The sequence below is a fragment of the Colletes latitarsis genome, chromosome 1, assembly GCF_051014445.1.
Source record: "Colletes latitarsis isolate SP2378_abdomen chromosome 1, iyColLati1, whole genome shotgun sequence".
NCBI classification, from domain to species: domain Eukaryota; kingdom Metazoa; phylum Arthropoda; class Insecta; order Hymenoptera; family Colletidae; genus Colletes; species Colletes latitarsis.
The window spans coordinates 41,635,896-41,653,389 of NC_135134.1; the positions used below are offsets into that span (position 1 = coordinate 41,635,896).

Here is a 17,494-nt window from a genome sequence, read left to right on the forward strand (position 1 = left end):
CGTAAACGTAAAAATTCATCTACTTTCATTCTACAAAGTATTTATACTTTTCGCAACGAGTCGTGTTAGCATATTTTTTTTTCATAAAACACAACTCATGATCTTGTTATTTTCGTGTGGTAAAACCCTTTTATCTCTTATCAATAAAAAGATATGATTTTTTGAAGAAAATGAAATTTCTGCAAAAATATTGCTCTTTATCTTTTACTTTTTGATAAATATCTTTACTGTACAAACTCACCCGATAATTTAATTTACACAATGTTATTCTTAAATTTTTGATGTATCGATTAAAAAAAGACACTTGAAAATGTGTTGAATAAGTATTTCAGTGTGTGTGCTCGAGGGTTAAATTGTCAGTAATATGTTTCCATAACTTAATTTTGCCTGATGAAACAGTATATCGAGAATTAATTTCCACCGTTATTCTCCAATTGAATAAATTCACGCGACGAATATAAAATGATTCATCGGAAGAGAAGAGACTCCGGGACGCTACGAATCCAGAGAAATTTGGTGGACGTCCGACCAGTAATGGACCGCATCACTGGCTCCACCACTGAACCACGCTATTCGTAGAACCAGTGGTTTTTGACTGAATATTCTCGTCTAGATCTCAATTTTATAACGGAAGCTTCTAGAGAAATCATAGCTGTTCCATGGTTTGTCACCAATGAAAGCCAACAACAAAGATTTAAAATAAATCACATATAAATAAACTGCAGTCTCGACCAAAGGAACTGGTAAACCAACTACTCAACGATAAAGATAATGCACGAAGACTTAAGAGAACTAAACCAAACGATAGACCAATAACTTTCACAAGGAACCTAACGTAGGCAATAACTAAAGAGTTCTCCACAAGAATATCAATAAAATATTGACGACCGTTCGTAGTGAAATTATTGGAATGTCAGGGCTGGTCGAAGATACTGAGATGGCCTTGAAAGCTATCCAATCAGTAAACCGTGGACGGAAAAGCGGCATTAAATCTTTTCGACTACGATAAGAATCTTCCGCGTGCACGAAGATCGTATTCGCGCTTTATCCGATAGACTCGACGGTTTGAAGAGAACCGGTGGAAAGAAGAAACCCGGCCGCACGATCAAATCGCCATTTCCTTAAGTATTTAAGATCAGGAAGTACAGGCGCACTTTAAAGAACGTGCAAGGCGAACAGAGGAAAGGAGATGATATCGTGGCGCGCGGAAATGTTATGGCGTGCAAGGAACACGCGAAGAAGGTGTAAATGACCACGGCCGAGCAAATGCACACGGCCGAAGAAAAGCACCCGATACGCTGTTCTTCCGCAACGAGGGACGACGGTCCTCTTTTTTACGGCTGAATGCGTACTGACGTAATTCCACTTTCTCTGCGGGAACGAATTCAACGAGACCGGCGATCAAACTATCGAGGAACATCCGCGATAGGTTCCCCTCTCCTTCGATTTTGACAAAACGTCGCGGGCCTCCTTATAAAATGATAGACTCGAAGAAAAACAAAATTGTCTCTGTGTAGCTGTTTGGCTTTTACAACTCGAATTTGTCATAAAATTAAAAAACAAGGGCAGAGCTTTGAGTGTTACGTCCAGAGCATATTCAGTATCAAAGAAGATGGTATCAAGAAGGTTTAGAAACAATAATTTAGGTGGGATTGAAATTTAAAATAAAACCTGTGAAGAATGAAAATGAAAGACTATAATAAATCCAATCCTAAAGTGGATTGAATATGTTCGATGGAATGTAGAAAACTATTACATGAGACTCGCAATGTAGTAAATGTTTCTTAAGGCAAATATTAGACCATAAATTAACTAAAATTACTCGAAAGTGGAGCTGTCTCTTTATTGCAGCGGACTCTTCGATTGTTATTCTACAGTCAGGGTCAAAATTGAATGGTCTCCCATTTATATTAAACAAAATGCAGTAAGCCAAGAATTTTTTCTAATTAATTGCCACTTCTTTAATTCTTCGTTGTAGTTTACACATTTCTAAAGACATTTCGTATGTTGTTTTATGAAATAAAGTAGTTTATTTTGAGTAAGAATAGAATAGACATTGTTTCCCATATGCTGCTGAGGCTTGTAGATGTTACATTGTTTTAAATTTTTTCATATTTATACCGAATTCTTCAGAGTCCAATTAGTATTAATCGTATCGCCTTTTGGAAAGTTTCTTTTAATATAAAGATGACGAACCGACAAGAAATTTCGTTTCAAATCCGAGAATTAGTAATTTCTGACTGTCGAAAAGGACTCAGTTACAGAAATATCGCGAAAAATATATCTAAAAATACTATTGCAAAAATGTGAATAAAGTTAGTGAAACACAATACCGTGTTTCACTAACTTTATTCACATACCGCAATCTGGTCGTGGTCGTAAGCGGTGTGCTACTGAGAGGCCTGATAAACGAATTCTAAGAGAATGCAGAATTGAATCGACTATTACACGTCGTGAAATAATTGAGAGACTCAATTTAAACGTCTCCGAAAAAACAGAGACCTGCAAATTAAAGGAAGCAAATATGCGTAATTGTATACCAATACACAATACAAAAAGAACCGTAAATTTTTTTAAGGATTCTGCAATAGAGTTTTTAGAATGGCCACCATAAACGCCAGATTTGAATTCTATTGAAAACTTATGAACCTTATTGAATATAGGAAAATCAATTACCAGCAGAACAGGAAAAACTTCGTTTTGCAGCGGTTTACAACACATTTACAGCATTTTACAGCATTTTTTTCTACCACAAACGTGAGTCCACTCAGTTTTGTCCCTGACTGTAGAATCTATCTTTTATGAATTCGTCATTGGGTTCTTCCGATCATCGATGACGGACCTTCGAACATCGCGCATCGTCTACCACGAACCAGTGAGGCAAGATCGCGAACGGTATTCCCAATTGTCATTCGACTCGTAGACATATTAGGGAAATGAATCGCTCGTCTGCAGCTTATCAACATCGGATTCGTGCAAGGAATATAGCCGACTCGTTTTTACAGTTCGTTTGATTATCTACCGATCGTGAATCTATTACGTTGGAATACAATGCCATCGTACTAGACACGCTGCGTTAACGGACAATGTCGGAATATGTTGTCTTTGGTAACGTTCATAGAAAAATTCGCGCGAGAGAGTCATTTCAACGAAGCGTGCTCGCGGCTAACTTCTGTCACGCGTTTCACGTTTCTCGTAACAAAGATTTACTTACTTTACCGATAACAATCTATATTATATTGATGCCTATACAGATCTGCCACCTAAATTATACGAAAACTGTTTATCACGTGGAAAAATATTTCAAACAAATGGTAGGCTGTCGAGGAGGGGTTTTTAGGGCCATTTTAAATTTTTTTGTCGTAATGCGTACAATTTCACTCTGCTATTGAAAATAAATTTGAATTCACATACAATGAAAAGTGACGATTATTTGAATTTTTTTTTATTTGGTACTTATTATTTTATTTTTATGTATGTTCGATGGCACTATATTTTATACAGTATTTAAATGACCGTTGACTCTGGTACATAAATCTGTATCTCATCAATAACACGAATAATATTTCCTTTCAGATCGTCAATAGTTTGTCAAAGTTCTAATAGCTAGTCAACGAATTTCGATTTTCGTAAAGCGACAGTTTCAGCAGAAGCGTCGTATGTGGCACCATTTTATCGAAACTATAATACATTTTAGACGAATCAATGCAATTCGTGTCAAGGAAAAGATGAACGAAAAAAATATAAAATAGCGCAAGACTTTTACCAAACAGTGCTAACCAACAATACGAACATAGAAAACTTTCGTTGCCAACTAGGTTCAACATTGGCCAATTTCTACCATTGTCTTTTGCATTCCTTGTAATTTCAATTCGATCGTTCGCGTTATACGAAACATTGCTCGAAAACATCAGTTTCACAGGGTTTTCTATTTTAATTTGCACATTGATCGCATTCGAATGCGACTTAAGGTCCTAACGGAGCGTCTAGAATTGTTTCCAGGAGCGTTGTTCCACATGCTTCAGAGTCGCGGAATAATCCGCTACTGCTCGAGTCCCGTTGTTGTTGGACTGTCGGAGCCTCACTCTCCATTGTCTTGGATAAGGCTTCTAAAAAAATTCGCATTGATGTCTTCATCGAAACCGCTTCGAACTTCGTGGCGAGTATCTCACAGCATTTCTTCGGGTCGTAACGCACGAACGGCAAGCATATATATTTCTTTGTTTGCTCAATCGTGTATACATTGGGAAACAAAATCATTAGACGTGGAATAAGGCGTCGAAAATTGTTAACAGCATTCTATACAGACGTATACACATTTATATAACACGAAAACGATAATAATCGATACTACTTCGAGAACCCTGGGGATTCTATCGAACATTTTTCAATTTCAAAAATATAAAAAATATATTACCCGAAGGAATCAGAGACAGAAATATAAGCTTCGTTCAAACACGGAATTGATGTCTCTGATTATTTAAAAAACACTCAATTGTACTAGGAAATTATAAAAGAACAAGAAATAGCTTATATTTTGTTTGTATTTGGTACTATAAACTGAAGAATAATAAATATATATGTGCTTGAAATTCCTTGATTCGTTGTTAGTTTAACACAATATTATATTAGATATTTAACTTTCCTGAATGTTGGAAACGACTCGTTGCCCAACAACTGGCATTAACGTTTTAGATTGCCGATAGACTCATAAATAAAGTTATTCAGCAACTCTGGCGTCGACCCGATTAAATGTGGCGATTGATTTCTATATAAAGGAATACTTGCTTATTAAAACTGCGAGAAAAGGTTTGTGCAAATAGCCACTTACTGACGTTTCCGAGAAAGTTTCGACCTACTATAGAAACATTAGGTATTTGAGTTCAAACTAACGACAAGAACTTTTAATGATGATATTACTACATCGCGCAAAGAGACACGCAATAGTGTAGGGACTATTATGTTTAAAATAAATAAATTTATAACAAATTATAACTTATAATGCCATGAGAAGAAAATAAAGCAAAGCAGAAGGGAACGGTTCTCCTATCATTTGAAGCGAAATAGGGCTGTTAATTTTTCAACCCTGTTGTTGAGGTTTTGGATCGAGGCAGTGAAACTTTACTTTCAGAGGTTTATTAACAATAGCGATAGAAAATACTATTTGCTTCAAGACTCGTGTGCAGTATACTTGCTTGCTTTGTTCTAACTGCTCATAATCGATATAGTTTTAAACCTATTGTATATAGAGTCATTAGATGTCACTAAATGTTGTGACACAAGTAACGTTCATGTATACATTGCAATCTACTTTATTGACGTAAATGTTCAAATAGATTGAATAGATTCTACAATATTTGAAACCACGCATTAGTTAATCAGGTTATGGTTATTGTTCAGAGAGATTCGTTAGTAGGCAGAGCGAAATACCTGCAGCAACCCCATGAATAGTAAACCCGACTAGTGCAGTTCTGTAGTCTTTGCTTTGCTTGAAAATATTAAAATGATACAAAATTTAGAAATATAATACAGACATGTAAATATAAATACCGGCATACCTTCGCTACTCGTAGGATTCCTTGGATATTCCTTTTGAAAGTGGTGAGCGATACATTAAAGATTTACTGGATCATATACAGAGTGTTCGGCCACCCCTGGGAAAAATTTTAATGGGAGATTCTAGAAGCCAAAATAAGACGATAATCGAGAATACCAATTTGTTGATTGAGGTTTCGTTAAATAGTTATTAACAAAATTATTGTTAAAAATTATTAATAAAATTTGTCCACCTACACGAATTTTTTTCTCGAAAGTGTGTAGGATTTCGGGGGTAGGTCTATTCACCAAAAATGATTGTAATTGACCCCAGAATCTAGAAATAATTTTTTTAGAACGATTTAGAATTTTATTTTTTCGCCGAAAAATTTAGGCACCTACCCCCTGTCGATTCTTCTTAAAAATTCATTTTTCATTTTTAGTAATTTTGTTTGACGCTCTATAGAAAAATTGTCTAATACTTTTTTGTATATACCCATGAGCTCTACTTCAGAAAAAAGTTCCATTGAAATATATTCACTATTATAGGAGTTATGACTGTTTGAAAATTGGACCATTTTTATGTGGTTTTTCTCACTTTACGGGGTCAAGGAACAACTTTTTCAATATTGTTACAATTTGTACATATTCTTCACTAAAATACGCGTTATTTGCTTTTTTAAACATGAAAATCCTTCAATCCGTTCAGAAGTTATGACGTTTTAAAGATACACACGAAATTTTGGAGTGACATTTCTGGCCTGAAATTATATTTTCAGTAAGGAATTTTTTTCTCGGAAATGGTTAAGATTTCGGGGTATGTCTATTGACCAAAAATGATTGTAATTGACCCCCGCAACTGAAAATAACTCCAATAATCCGCTTAAGGGTTAAATCCACATTAACACTAAACCTACCACGAAGATAGTAAACCTATCAATTAGGTAGATTCTTTCATCGACAGATGCAATTCTTCTCTCCGGACTAAATCGTTTTGAACAAAGTATTTTATAATTATATTCTCATTCATCATACATTATTTCCACGTTGTTCATTTCTAGAGTCTTGTAATTTTAGAACTCAATATCTTTTAAATAGTTCTAAAAGAAACGTTTCTCTACTTTGAGACCTTAAATTCAAAGGGCCGCAGTGGCTCCAATAATCCACTTAAGAGTTAAAAAAATCCTCAAGTGTCCTGTAGTAGGGGAACTACCCCTACGCCATACGCGTTTGATTAGTGTCTGTCGGGCCTCCGGTTCCATCGAACTTTGACTACCCGGGATTAGAAATGTTGGAACCGATATAAATGAAACGGTGATATCGAGTCTCGCGAAACAACCGATCCGTTGGACATTTTGTCGTTCCCATAAGTAGCTATTAGAAAATGTCTTCTCCTATTTGGTCGGAAGTAGCGAGTGCGGTGAACGGCTGGTCCCCGGGTTACCCACACGAGCACGCGAGATCGTGTAGCCGCGGACGGTGCAATCGGCCGTGGCTGGTGGCGTTTCTAACAAATTAACGGCCGATATCTCGTCTTGGTACCCGGCTCCCTACCTTCTGGCTCCACCTCCGCCGACCGTGCCGTGACCACTTTCCGCAGCGGGCGAGGGCGCATCCAGCCGCCGTGCTGCGCCGGAGAGAGATCATTTTTGCCACGTATTTGCAAACTGAATAATAAATACGCAGATATACCGCGAAGAGGCCGCGTTCCGCCTTCACGCAGCTCGCGCTACGCGCGGATTGGTCGCACCGGCCGCGAGGGGACGGCGATATTCATTCGGCCGGTCTCTCCGCGGCTCCTCGTGGACCTACTTTGTACACGCACACGTGCGCGTTACCCGTGCTGCACGTGCACGCGAGCGTTCCGCGTTAGAGGGGAGGCAGCGTGCGCGCGAGAATGCACGCCACTCGCTGTACCATATCCCTCTCTCGCGGCTACTCTCTCTTCCTTCCCCCCTTGCATCTTTCCATCCCCTCGTCCTGACGTTTCTCTTTTTTCCACGCGTTTTTCCCCTCTCTGTCGCGCGGTCCTTCGCTGCCTCGCGTCCCTCGCCCTCTCCCTCCCCGTCGTTCGATCCGCCGCACCTTCTATGAGCCAGCCGCCTCTTCGTCCTCCTCGCTCTTCCTTGCTTTTAGGCCTCGAATCCGCTCGTCGAGAGAGATTTTCTTACCTTTCCTGCGTAGGTACCGTATAACCTGCGCTCTTCTCCTTCTCTCGAGGGACGCGGGTTCCTTCTCAGGCTCGCGGGGCCTAATCTCTCGCGCGCACGCTGTGTACGTACACGTTCACGCACACTCGCTCGAAACCCGGGACGCCCGGCCCGGTGCTTTGCCGCGCCACCCGATCGCGGGCTTTTCTTGCCTCGCCGTTTACGCGTACACCGGCTACCGGTCACCACGGACCGGCAAAATTCTTATTTTAGGCGTCGAACGATATTGTTTAACACTTTGACTGCAACGTCACCCATATATAGGCGACAGAACTTTTAACAGTGGAACTAAAACAATTATTTCTCAAGTTGAAATGATAAGAAAATAAATAGGCTTCATTAATTTTAATGAGGTTACGAAAGTAACTGCCAGGACAACTTTTAAGTTGCGTAGTTTACAATTGACTAAAATCAAAGTTCTAGTCTTGTAAACAATGTTAGGATTTTAGACTGACAGTCAACGTGTTAACCCTCTTAGTACCGATATATCGTCATTCGCTACATTTTTGAAAAGTGACGACGATATATCGTTGCGACGCTTTACTATTCGCACCGCGAGAGAACTCCGTCCCAAAATAAATTCATAAAACGTTATGAACGATTTAATTTCGTTGGAAAACAATTGAAAAAATTGTTTATGGATTTGACTTTTCGTTGTCGAGACTAGAGCGATAGTAAAGAAACTCGACAGGGTGGCAATTATCCTTTAGTTTTGTGGTCCAATATTAGTTTGTTAGAAACTAGAAAAATGCAATACTTCATACTACGTGGTCTATATAAAGCTATGATCAAACAATGACCTTTCTTATTTGCAGATATTATTTGTAAAAGAGAAATTAATTTTTATGTTTTTCGTAATGTTTTATATTTATGTTATTCGTATAATTTTCAACAAATATTGAAATACAATTGGCATTACTTTATTCTTCCTTTATTTCGTAATAGTATGTTCCTTTTTGAATTTTGTAAATATCATTCTTATTTTGCTTTTTGTGAGCTTTTTCTCAAACCTTAGCAAATTCGTTAAATCGGTATTCTTCGCATAGATACGATACTTTCGGTCGGTACTAAAAGGGTTAATTCTTTGTACTAGACTATCCCTTCCGAGGAAACATCGTACCAAGAACTGTCTGATAAAGAGACCAAAAACCTAATAAAATGTCGATACATGCGAGGTGGTCCACCATATGTTTTCTAGGAACGAAATAGGAATGTGTAACTGCGCGTACAAATCCTAATTATTAGAATACCAATAAGTATCTTAATATTAATTGTTTCTACTTAAATGGACGCGTGTATTTCGATGGTGCCTAATGAGACATTGAAGAATCAAGTAGAAATGGGCAACTACACGTATGAACCTTGCCTATGTAGTAGAATACTAATATGTACCTTAATTAATTTATGAATCATAATAAGATGCCGTAGTGTTCGCTTATTTATCTTATAATCTAGGTACTTATAGTCGTCACTAAGGTATGAGAAACTAAGTATCATAAGTCAAATAAACAGTAAATAATTCAACTACATAAGAGGTAGCTCGATTGAAGAAAAATATACGAACCATTTTTTTTTTAAGTGATACAAGTCCATTTTTGGAAAAAAATGAGTTAATGGTAGTTTTAGTCAAATATAGATATCCTCTCTTTACATTTGTGATCACGCATTCAGTGGTGTAGAATATCCTCAGATATTAATCAAAAGAAGTTTAACTGTTAAATATTATCGCAAGAATGTTTTTCTTTTAAATGGAATATGTCTATTCGTAATAATCACAATTGAAACAACTTTTTATTCGCATTAATTATTGATTATTACGACTTTAGTGTGCTCTGCCCTTAAAGTCTTTACATCGGATAATAGCTAATACCTTAAAAACACAACGTCATAAACAAGATAACGGTGTTATTGCTCAGATGAAGCGATGAGAAGTCATTTTACTCGTTTCGTTTAGTCTTCTTTTGCAAGCTTCGAGGGATCGGTTTGTGTTTCTTGAACTAATAGATCGAAGCGTGAGTATTATTTAATATCATAGTTATCAAAGCAGAGAATCAAATTAGTTTTAGGTAAATCATATTTCAAACACTCATTACAACGAGTTCTGCCTTAGATTCCTCCTATTCACCATGAGTAGGTCCTAACTGTGTTAAGTGTAAAGGAGAAGTGAGATTAAAATATGAATAAGTTTGTTATTATTATATAATTTACTTTTATTCCTGTATTTACGTGTTTTCGTCTTAATTATTATTTTTACATTAAAAAATACTATACAACTTCAATTAAAATATAAATTTAATATTGCTGTTGTTTTTATTTGTCATAATTTGTCATTATTGAAAGTGGTGCAAGTTGCTCGCAATTTACTGTATTAAAATAATAAAATATTAAATTATTTGAATATTTCGCGATCTGGTCCTAGTTGTTAAATCACAGAGTTGGGCAAATTTTATTCAAAATAACTAATACATATTTTAGATTCATTCGTAAACCAAGTTTCGTTCCATGACTTCGCTCGCCTGATTATTGATTTAATGAATCTGTTAATGTATTTTAATTTACACTAACAATTTTCCAGTAAATTGGAAGTCCTCAACGAAGATTATTAGGAAACATTATAAAAGTCCCTCTAAACTTACGACTAAATTGTCCAAGTCGGCAGCGAAGATTTTGAGAAATGATTTCCGCCGCTCTGGGAAGAAAGTAACGTTGCTTTTCCGTCGAATTTCCTATTTGACCACGGATGAAAATCGACGACAGTATATTTTACCGTCAACGTATGATCACGAACTGTTTTTGTAAAAACTTGGGACCGAGACAAAGGTTTCCTTTCAAGCGTGAACGGACTCGCCTTGGAACGGCGCGTTTATTGCAAACTTTTCAAGAAAACGGAATTGACTTGTCAGTTGTCGTGTGATAAATCACGAGCCAGCAGGTATGTTGATTTCATCGATAAGCGTTTTCTCCGCGCGGTCGGCGTGAGTAATCGTTTTTTCCAGGATGCTCATTTTCGCGGGATCTCCGCAGCGTTGCGGGCTGCTGTCGCTTCGTTTTTATCACGGGCCGTCTGAGGCGTATAAATATTTATATCCATAGAGAGACATTAGTCGCTTCCTAACGCATTAACGAGCACAATGCACTTACGTTGTTTCGTGCGCGTACAAGCAGGTGAACGAAAGCCGGCCGAGCATGATGTTTTTCTCGGTTTACTTTACGGTTCTTTGAATGTCGTCCTTCTTCCGTTTATTGTTGCATTTCGACCCGCTTCGCGAACGCTATTTTCGTTTACGAACGTAGAATCATGACACAGTTATTAAAATGAACCGTCGTAACTAATATTAGGGTCCGTTTCTTTCGCTCGAAACGATCAAGTTAAAAGTATTGCGCAGGGATGACAGAGACATAAGATAGGACTAAAGAAAGCTTTTTCGTAGATTATTTTTGCATTTAAAATTTCAACATACAGGTTGTCTCAGTGTCAAACTTCCACGTCCACGTCTGAAAATTTCGGGTAATCGGTACAATAAGATATTTATTATTTTATATCCTAGTTTTTTTTTATTGAAATACATGTTCAATTTCTAAGTCATGTGTGTACTCCTGTACATCAAATTTTAAAGGAATATTTGTAAAAAGGTGGCTTTAATTCGTGGTGGGTTTAAATGATTATTTCAAGCCTTGTTTATTCAATGGTATATTATATTATTCAATGGTCAACAGTTGACACCAAGATATCGGAGGTCCAGCGAAGATCCAGAAATGGCCAAGAGACAGGATCAATCGAAATAATTCCTCTACAGATCAAATAGCCAAACGAACTGTCAACTTTCACGTTTTGTCTCTCCACCTACTCGTCATCCTTCAAAGTGGTATAAATGGAGTCACTCAAGGATGATATTCATCATCCCTGGAACTACCTTTTTTGGACAATGGTAACCGATTTTCTTTCTCTTTTCAATTTGATCGTTTGATAACAACTAATTTTATTTACCTGTACAATCGCTTTTCTTACATTATGCACTTACATATACTCGTTCATATTATTACCACAAATATCTGTTTATTTTATTTGATTATTTAGTCATAATTCAACCGTCTATCCAGATTTATTTAATTATTGCGAATGTTTTCTTTCAATGATTGCGTTGACTTGTGTACATTTTTGTTTCCATACCATTTTATGAATTTTGATGACATCAATTAGAATAAGATTTTTATTTTTATTTCTAAAATTCTTCTAATATTTACCGAGATATTTTATTTAATTCTTTGGTATTTTCACTTTTCACATTCCTATTATTTCGTAAAGATCGTCCCTTTAGCTAGGTAGAATATCACCGGTGGATTTTTACTTTTTAATGCGTTTAAATTTAAACTTAATTAACTAACGATGTATGTATTCAGCCATCATACTTCTCCAAAGTACAAAACTTTGAATACTCCATCATTTACAATTACTATCTTTGAATTTTTCTTTTATATTGCAAATGAATCTCTTTCGAACGATGAGTATCAAAATATTACACAGCTCGTGGATTAACGTGGATCTTTTAAATATCGAGCCACTATGCTCGGTTTTACGCTCATCACCCTGTATCGCATCAGACGAGCGCACACGTGCATTCATTCCGTATGCATACGAAAACAGTTACGCGGTTTTGAAATGATAATCGGGTCGCGACAAGATTCCCTTCCGCTCGATTTAATGCTCGACATTCCTGCGTTCTCGCTTCCCGTTCGTTAAAGCGAAACTCCCTCGAGTTTATCTTTTTTCGCTTCATTACGTGCCGATACCACGTGGCCTGCAAATAATACGTTGTCAGAAAGTTTCGATGATGAAAGTTAAGATGAAAGTCACGGTTCTTCGCGAACAATGAAGGACTTGTCTTTAATCTTGCTTCTGTTTTATAACTGGCCTCCTCTCGATTGATCTGTACCTTCGATTTAATTTACCGTGATGATGCGTTAGTTTCTCGTGTTTACGCAAGTAATAAGCTTTTCGTTATTATTTCCGGACTGTTTTAACTTATAATCGTTTAAGAACACGTGTACTCTTTTCGAGGCGGTTAAACACTCTTAGTTTTCGTTTGTCCAAGCTAAATGTAAATCTTTTCAAGCGACAAAATAAATAAAACAAATTAACTGGCTTTACTCGAGCTCTAATTACACTGGCCAACAACTTGTAACTATTTATTTGTACCGAGATAGAACAAAAATAAATTTCTTCAATCTGTTCCGTGGAGTTTTCGTGCTATCAGAACTAGTGAAATTATATGGATTTTGTTATCCTATCACAGGTTGTGTTCACGTTCAGTTTCCAGCAGTAGTTTGCTAAATAATATGTTAAAGTCTGGAAAAATGATCCCTTTTAAGCGTTACAAAATTTCCACTTTTAATTTGCGTTTTAGAAAAATCAACATTCAATATTTTAATTTAACTTTCGGATAAAGAATATTTGCTGTTGACCAGTATTACTATTATAAAAGTACTACTAACGTACATTCTGATTTTAATTTATCAGTTTATTTGTTTTTTGTCAAGATATTCGTTAAAGGTTCTACCAATCGAATTAGTCTTATTTTATACTTATTGTGTTTCAAAATTTTAAACTTCTCCTCGTCGTCTTCTTTAAAGATTATCCTTTCTTCTGATCCAGATACGATAGTGGAGTAAAAGTTAAAAGTAAAAATTCATTCGCGATTTAATTGTCTTTGGCAAGAATTCCGATTCAATGGCAATGGGAGCGCAAGCTGAAAGGAAGTCGACAACCGAAGAATAGGAGACGTTGCCTGTCCCTGTCGGAAAGGTTCCGCTTCACTCGAGCCTCGACGTCGCGCAGGACTTAAAAACGAATTGCCGTTTCCGTGACACAGTCTTTAATTGAATTATAATTCGCCGCCGCTTGTCGCGGCTCTCGTGTTTCCCGATAATTAACGCGCCAGACCCGTTCTTACTTTCGTGGATGTAAAGTTCTCAGTACCGAAGCGTGCAGCGTTAACGAAGCGTTAAAGCGAGCCAGGTGGGTTAACGCAAGAAACAACCGGAATGTATAAAGCGATAAAAATATAAAAAAATTATAATTACCCCGGGTGATCTTAATCAGGGTCTTCCAGAGATCGAGAAAAGCACCATCGCTTGCCTTTTACAGATCTTCAGAATCTTCAAAAAATCCTTGTCGTACAAGAGGGGCTCTATCGTTAACGCACTTGGTACATAATCCTTAGTTTTATTTATTTATACTCGCGATACTTTCACGAACAATCGAAACGAAAATGTCGTAGAGTTTGTCCTGCATCTTCTTCTTCGTATCTTCGTATATGTGACGATAAACTCATAGTATGATACTTTGGTTGAGTATCTGTTAACTTGCATGCTTCCATCTGCCATTGAATTGGTCTTCGTATTGCTTTACAATTCGCACTATTTGAACTCGTATTGATCGAGATTCTTCGTATATGTGACGATAAACTCATAGTATGATACTTTGGTTGAGTATGTATTAACTTGCATGCTTCCGTCTACCATCGAATTGGTCTTCTAGTTCTTGTTCATTAAGATACGAAAGGTCTTCATTGAGAAATTCTCAAATATTTTGTATGTCCTCGAATCCAAGAACTCTTCTCGTATTATTTCTCTTAAAATATTTTCTTCGAAATCACTACTGTCAGAACGAGTAGAAATATCGTTTTATAATTCGCACTATTTGAACTCGTATTGATTGAGATCTACCTGTATTTGATTGTCTGTAAAGTCCTAGCCTAATGGAATTCCCTCGGGGACGCGACCATTCGGGTTTCGATACCAGGAAATCCGACTAATTGTAAGTCGTTCGATGGCAAGGAAAGACGGCGATCAAAGTCCTAGTACGAGTTGATCGAGGAGGAAATCGTAATTCGCGTTTTATTGTCACGTCGTTCTTCCTTTCCGCGATATTGGCGAGGCTGGAACGGGTCGTATATTGCAAGCCGAGACGGTGAAGCCTGTAACGTTGCAGCGTCTATAATCTCCCGTGACTTTTTTTTATTCTTTTTTTTTTTATCGCGCGCTTGCGATGACACCCACGTGGTCTCCTAGAGTCGCTTCGCGCGAATCGCATAAAAGCCACCACCGATCTATACGAACGCGGACCTTTCTCCTCCCGTGTGTGTTAATCAATCTGCTTCCTACGCTTTCAATTATGTAACACGGCATTACGGGGCCCCGAGGAAATTCAAAAAGGACAATCTCCTGCCTGGAGCGCGTTAGAGGCTTTTAGACCTCCTTTATATCGAACGGCTGTTATTCGACCAGAAATTTACGTAGCATGATGCATACCAGTCACTCGAATCGAACTACGATTTTATATTATCACAAACACACACACACACGTTCGTGCACTTAATATAATACAGTATGCTAATATGTTTATAGTTAAATAGTAAAATAGTTAAATAGTAATAGTTTGGTTGCACCAACTTGTATCCACTTAACACTAGAACTACCAACAATTATAGTGTATTTATTTGTATTAAAGAAATTAAAACGATTAGATACGCGAAGAAATATATAATCTGGTGGAAATAAATGTTTACTCATTCTCTTATAGAAAATTATGATTTTTCAAAAATTCAGTCGAGTAAATTTTTTACAAGTTTTATTAGAAATTACGAATGGGTCATTTTGACTGTGTTAACGTTACGAAACAAGACTAATAGGGCTGTAAATATTTATAAATTCAGTATGATTCTGGGTGTTTGTCAAATTTATTTTCTAGAATTATTACAAATATCTAAAATCTGGTTTCAAGGTTTATGAAACGTTGTGTTGCTTAGTGCTACGTGGCTCACGATCGATTAATACTAACAGTAGATAATCAATACGCTCACCGTCTACGACGAACGTGTATTGCACGAGATTAGACGCGGGTGAAAAATTAACTTTCAAATAAATCCACTTTGACACGTGAATTTTTTTCGCATCGAATATTTTAATGTTAAGAAGAAAGCCGTGTATTTTAATCGCTAGACTGTTCACGACGGCGCGGAAGTAGATCAACGGTCGCGTTGCAAAATACACTGCTGGCCAAAATTATAAGTTCTGTTTATTTTTGGCTCTTCGATACTGTCGGAAGTATTGCTTCTTCCTTTCATAGAGTTACGTGACAACGCGTAAAAGATAAAGTAATGGGAAATAAATTTTTATAAATCATTAACGTGTTTATGAAAAATGCAGGTTGGACAAAAGTATTAGGCAATATATCACCATTGAGTGCCAAACTTACATTACATTTAATTATTTTCTAATGAAATACTTCATTCAATTATTTATTTTCAAACTTCTCTGAGTTTTGTAATTTCTCAGCCTAAATAATTTTCAATTTTAATTTAACGTTAAAATAAAAGATTAATGGAAAGAATAGTTGAATTATATGTATGATCCTGCAAAATATAAAAAATATTTCGGGCCGTGAAGAATTGGCAAAACGGGTCTTAGCAAACGCTTGGAATATCTTACGAAATATTCAATTTTTTAACATTAAATCCTAATACTTTCATACGCGAAATAGTCGAAAGAGTCGATTCGCGAAAAAAATGCATCTGCATTTTGTGGATGCATCGTTGCACTTGGGAAAAAAAAGTAAGGCCGTAGGAAGGTCTTCTTATACCATTCACTTTGTGTATAAAACGTCATAGTTTCATTACTTGGCCTCAATTCACGATACAAAATGCTTCGATGATCGTACCAAACGCGTACAAGAACTTTACGAGGATGTAAACCTAGCATCGTTGGGATGGTTCTTCTTAATCGGTCCAGCAACGTTTTAACTAGGAATGTATGTGTAAAATTCAATTCTTATCACCAGTTACTATACGCGTTAAGAAATGTTCGTTTTCATTTCGCGCGATCAATGAAATTGATTGAATTAAATTCAATAACTTTTTCAAATTTAATAATTTCACACTACATAGATCAATTATATTGAATCCACAAATGGTTAAAGGGAGATTCTCGTATAACAGATGCAAGAAAATCTATTCATCAATCTCAAGTAATATAAACAAATCTTAATCTAATCTTCAAAGTGTAATATAACATCCAAACGTCGCTAACTCGCCAACGCATAACCCAAACAATCCGAGATAAACCAAAACTAAAGACATAAAATCGAACAACATCGAATCATGTATGATTCGAAGGAGTCACGTAGGCTAAAGATAAATCGAAATCGAAAACGTTAACGAGCAACAATTCAATTGTAATTTATTATTTAGTTTGACAGTTCGGTTCGTCAGTTTGACAAGATTCAAACTTCAAATGGAAAAGTAATTCGTGCACTCGCGTGAAAAATATAAGACTGCATGTATTTGCGACATTCTGACATTAGAGAATAAAGTTAGAAATTATTATTGCACTTCTAGATACAAGAATAAAATTCTTTTTTTTCAAATCAAATTGCTCGCCACGCCCGTAACAACTTATTTTTCGTTTTTTTTTTTCATAAATCAATAGTAAAACGTTTCAAAAATTTATTCCCAAACTTAATTATAATCTTCGTAGAAAGCTTTACGATTAAACAAAAAATGAAGTCCAAACAAGTGTTTTAGAGCTAGTACAAAATTTGAAATGCCGAGGAAATAGATAATAGTAAAAGTAATACGGGAAAATGACGAAACAGTAATATAATAGAAATAAAATAGACAATAGTTCTTATAAATATATCGGTTCTTTATCTGGCTGACAAACACAGCCAGAAACGAATAAAAATAATTTAG

The 17,494-nt window shown here is 36.5% G+C and overlaps 2 protein-coding genes across 3 annotated transcripts in view; both read left to right on the forward strand.

The window, feature by feature from the left end:
* The window catches only part of LOC143341705 (uncharacterized), a 117,449-nt gene that overhangs the window by 19,736 nt on the left and 80,219 nt on the right, over nucleotides 1-17,494 (forward strand). The window contains exon 1 of one of the 2 annotated variants that reach the window (XM_076764918.1): nucleotides 11,617-11,674. The exons of the other annotated variant lie outside the window; for it this stretch is intronic. The gene's annotated coding sequence lies outside the window, so the exon portion shown is untranslated. Of the gene's footprint in view, nucleotides 1-11,616; nucleotides 11,675-17,494 lie in introns of those variants that run through there. 2 annotated transcript variants of the gene reach the window in all.
* Nucleotides 6,920-7,519, forward strand: LOC143343186 (uncharacterized). Its single transcript, XM_076767807.1, is given in 7 exon segments — nucleotides 6,920-6,955; nucleotides 7,006-7,110; nucleotides 7,113-7,226; nucleotides 7,228-7,335; nucleotides 7,337-7,372; nucleotides 7,374-7,404; nucleotides 7,407-7,519. Coding segments are annotated over 7 exon segments (543 nt in total).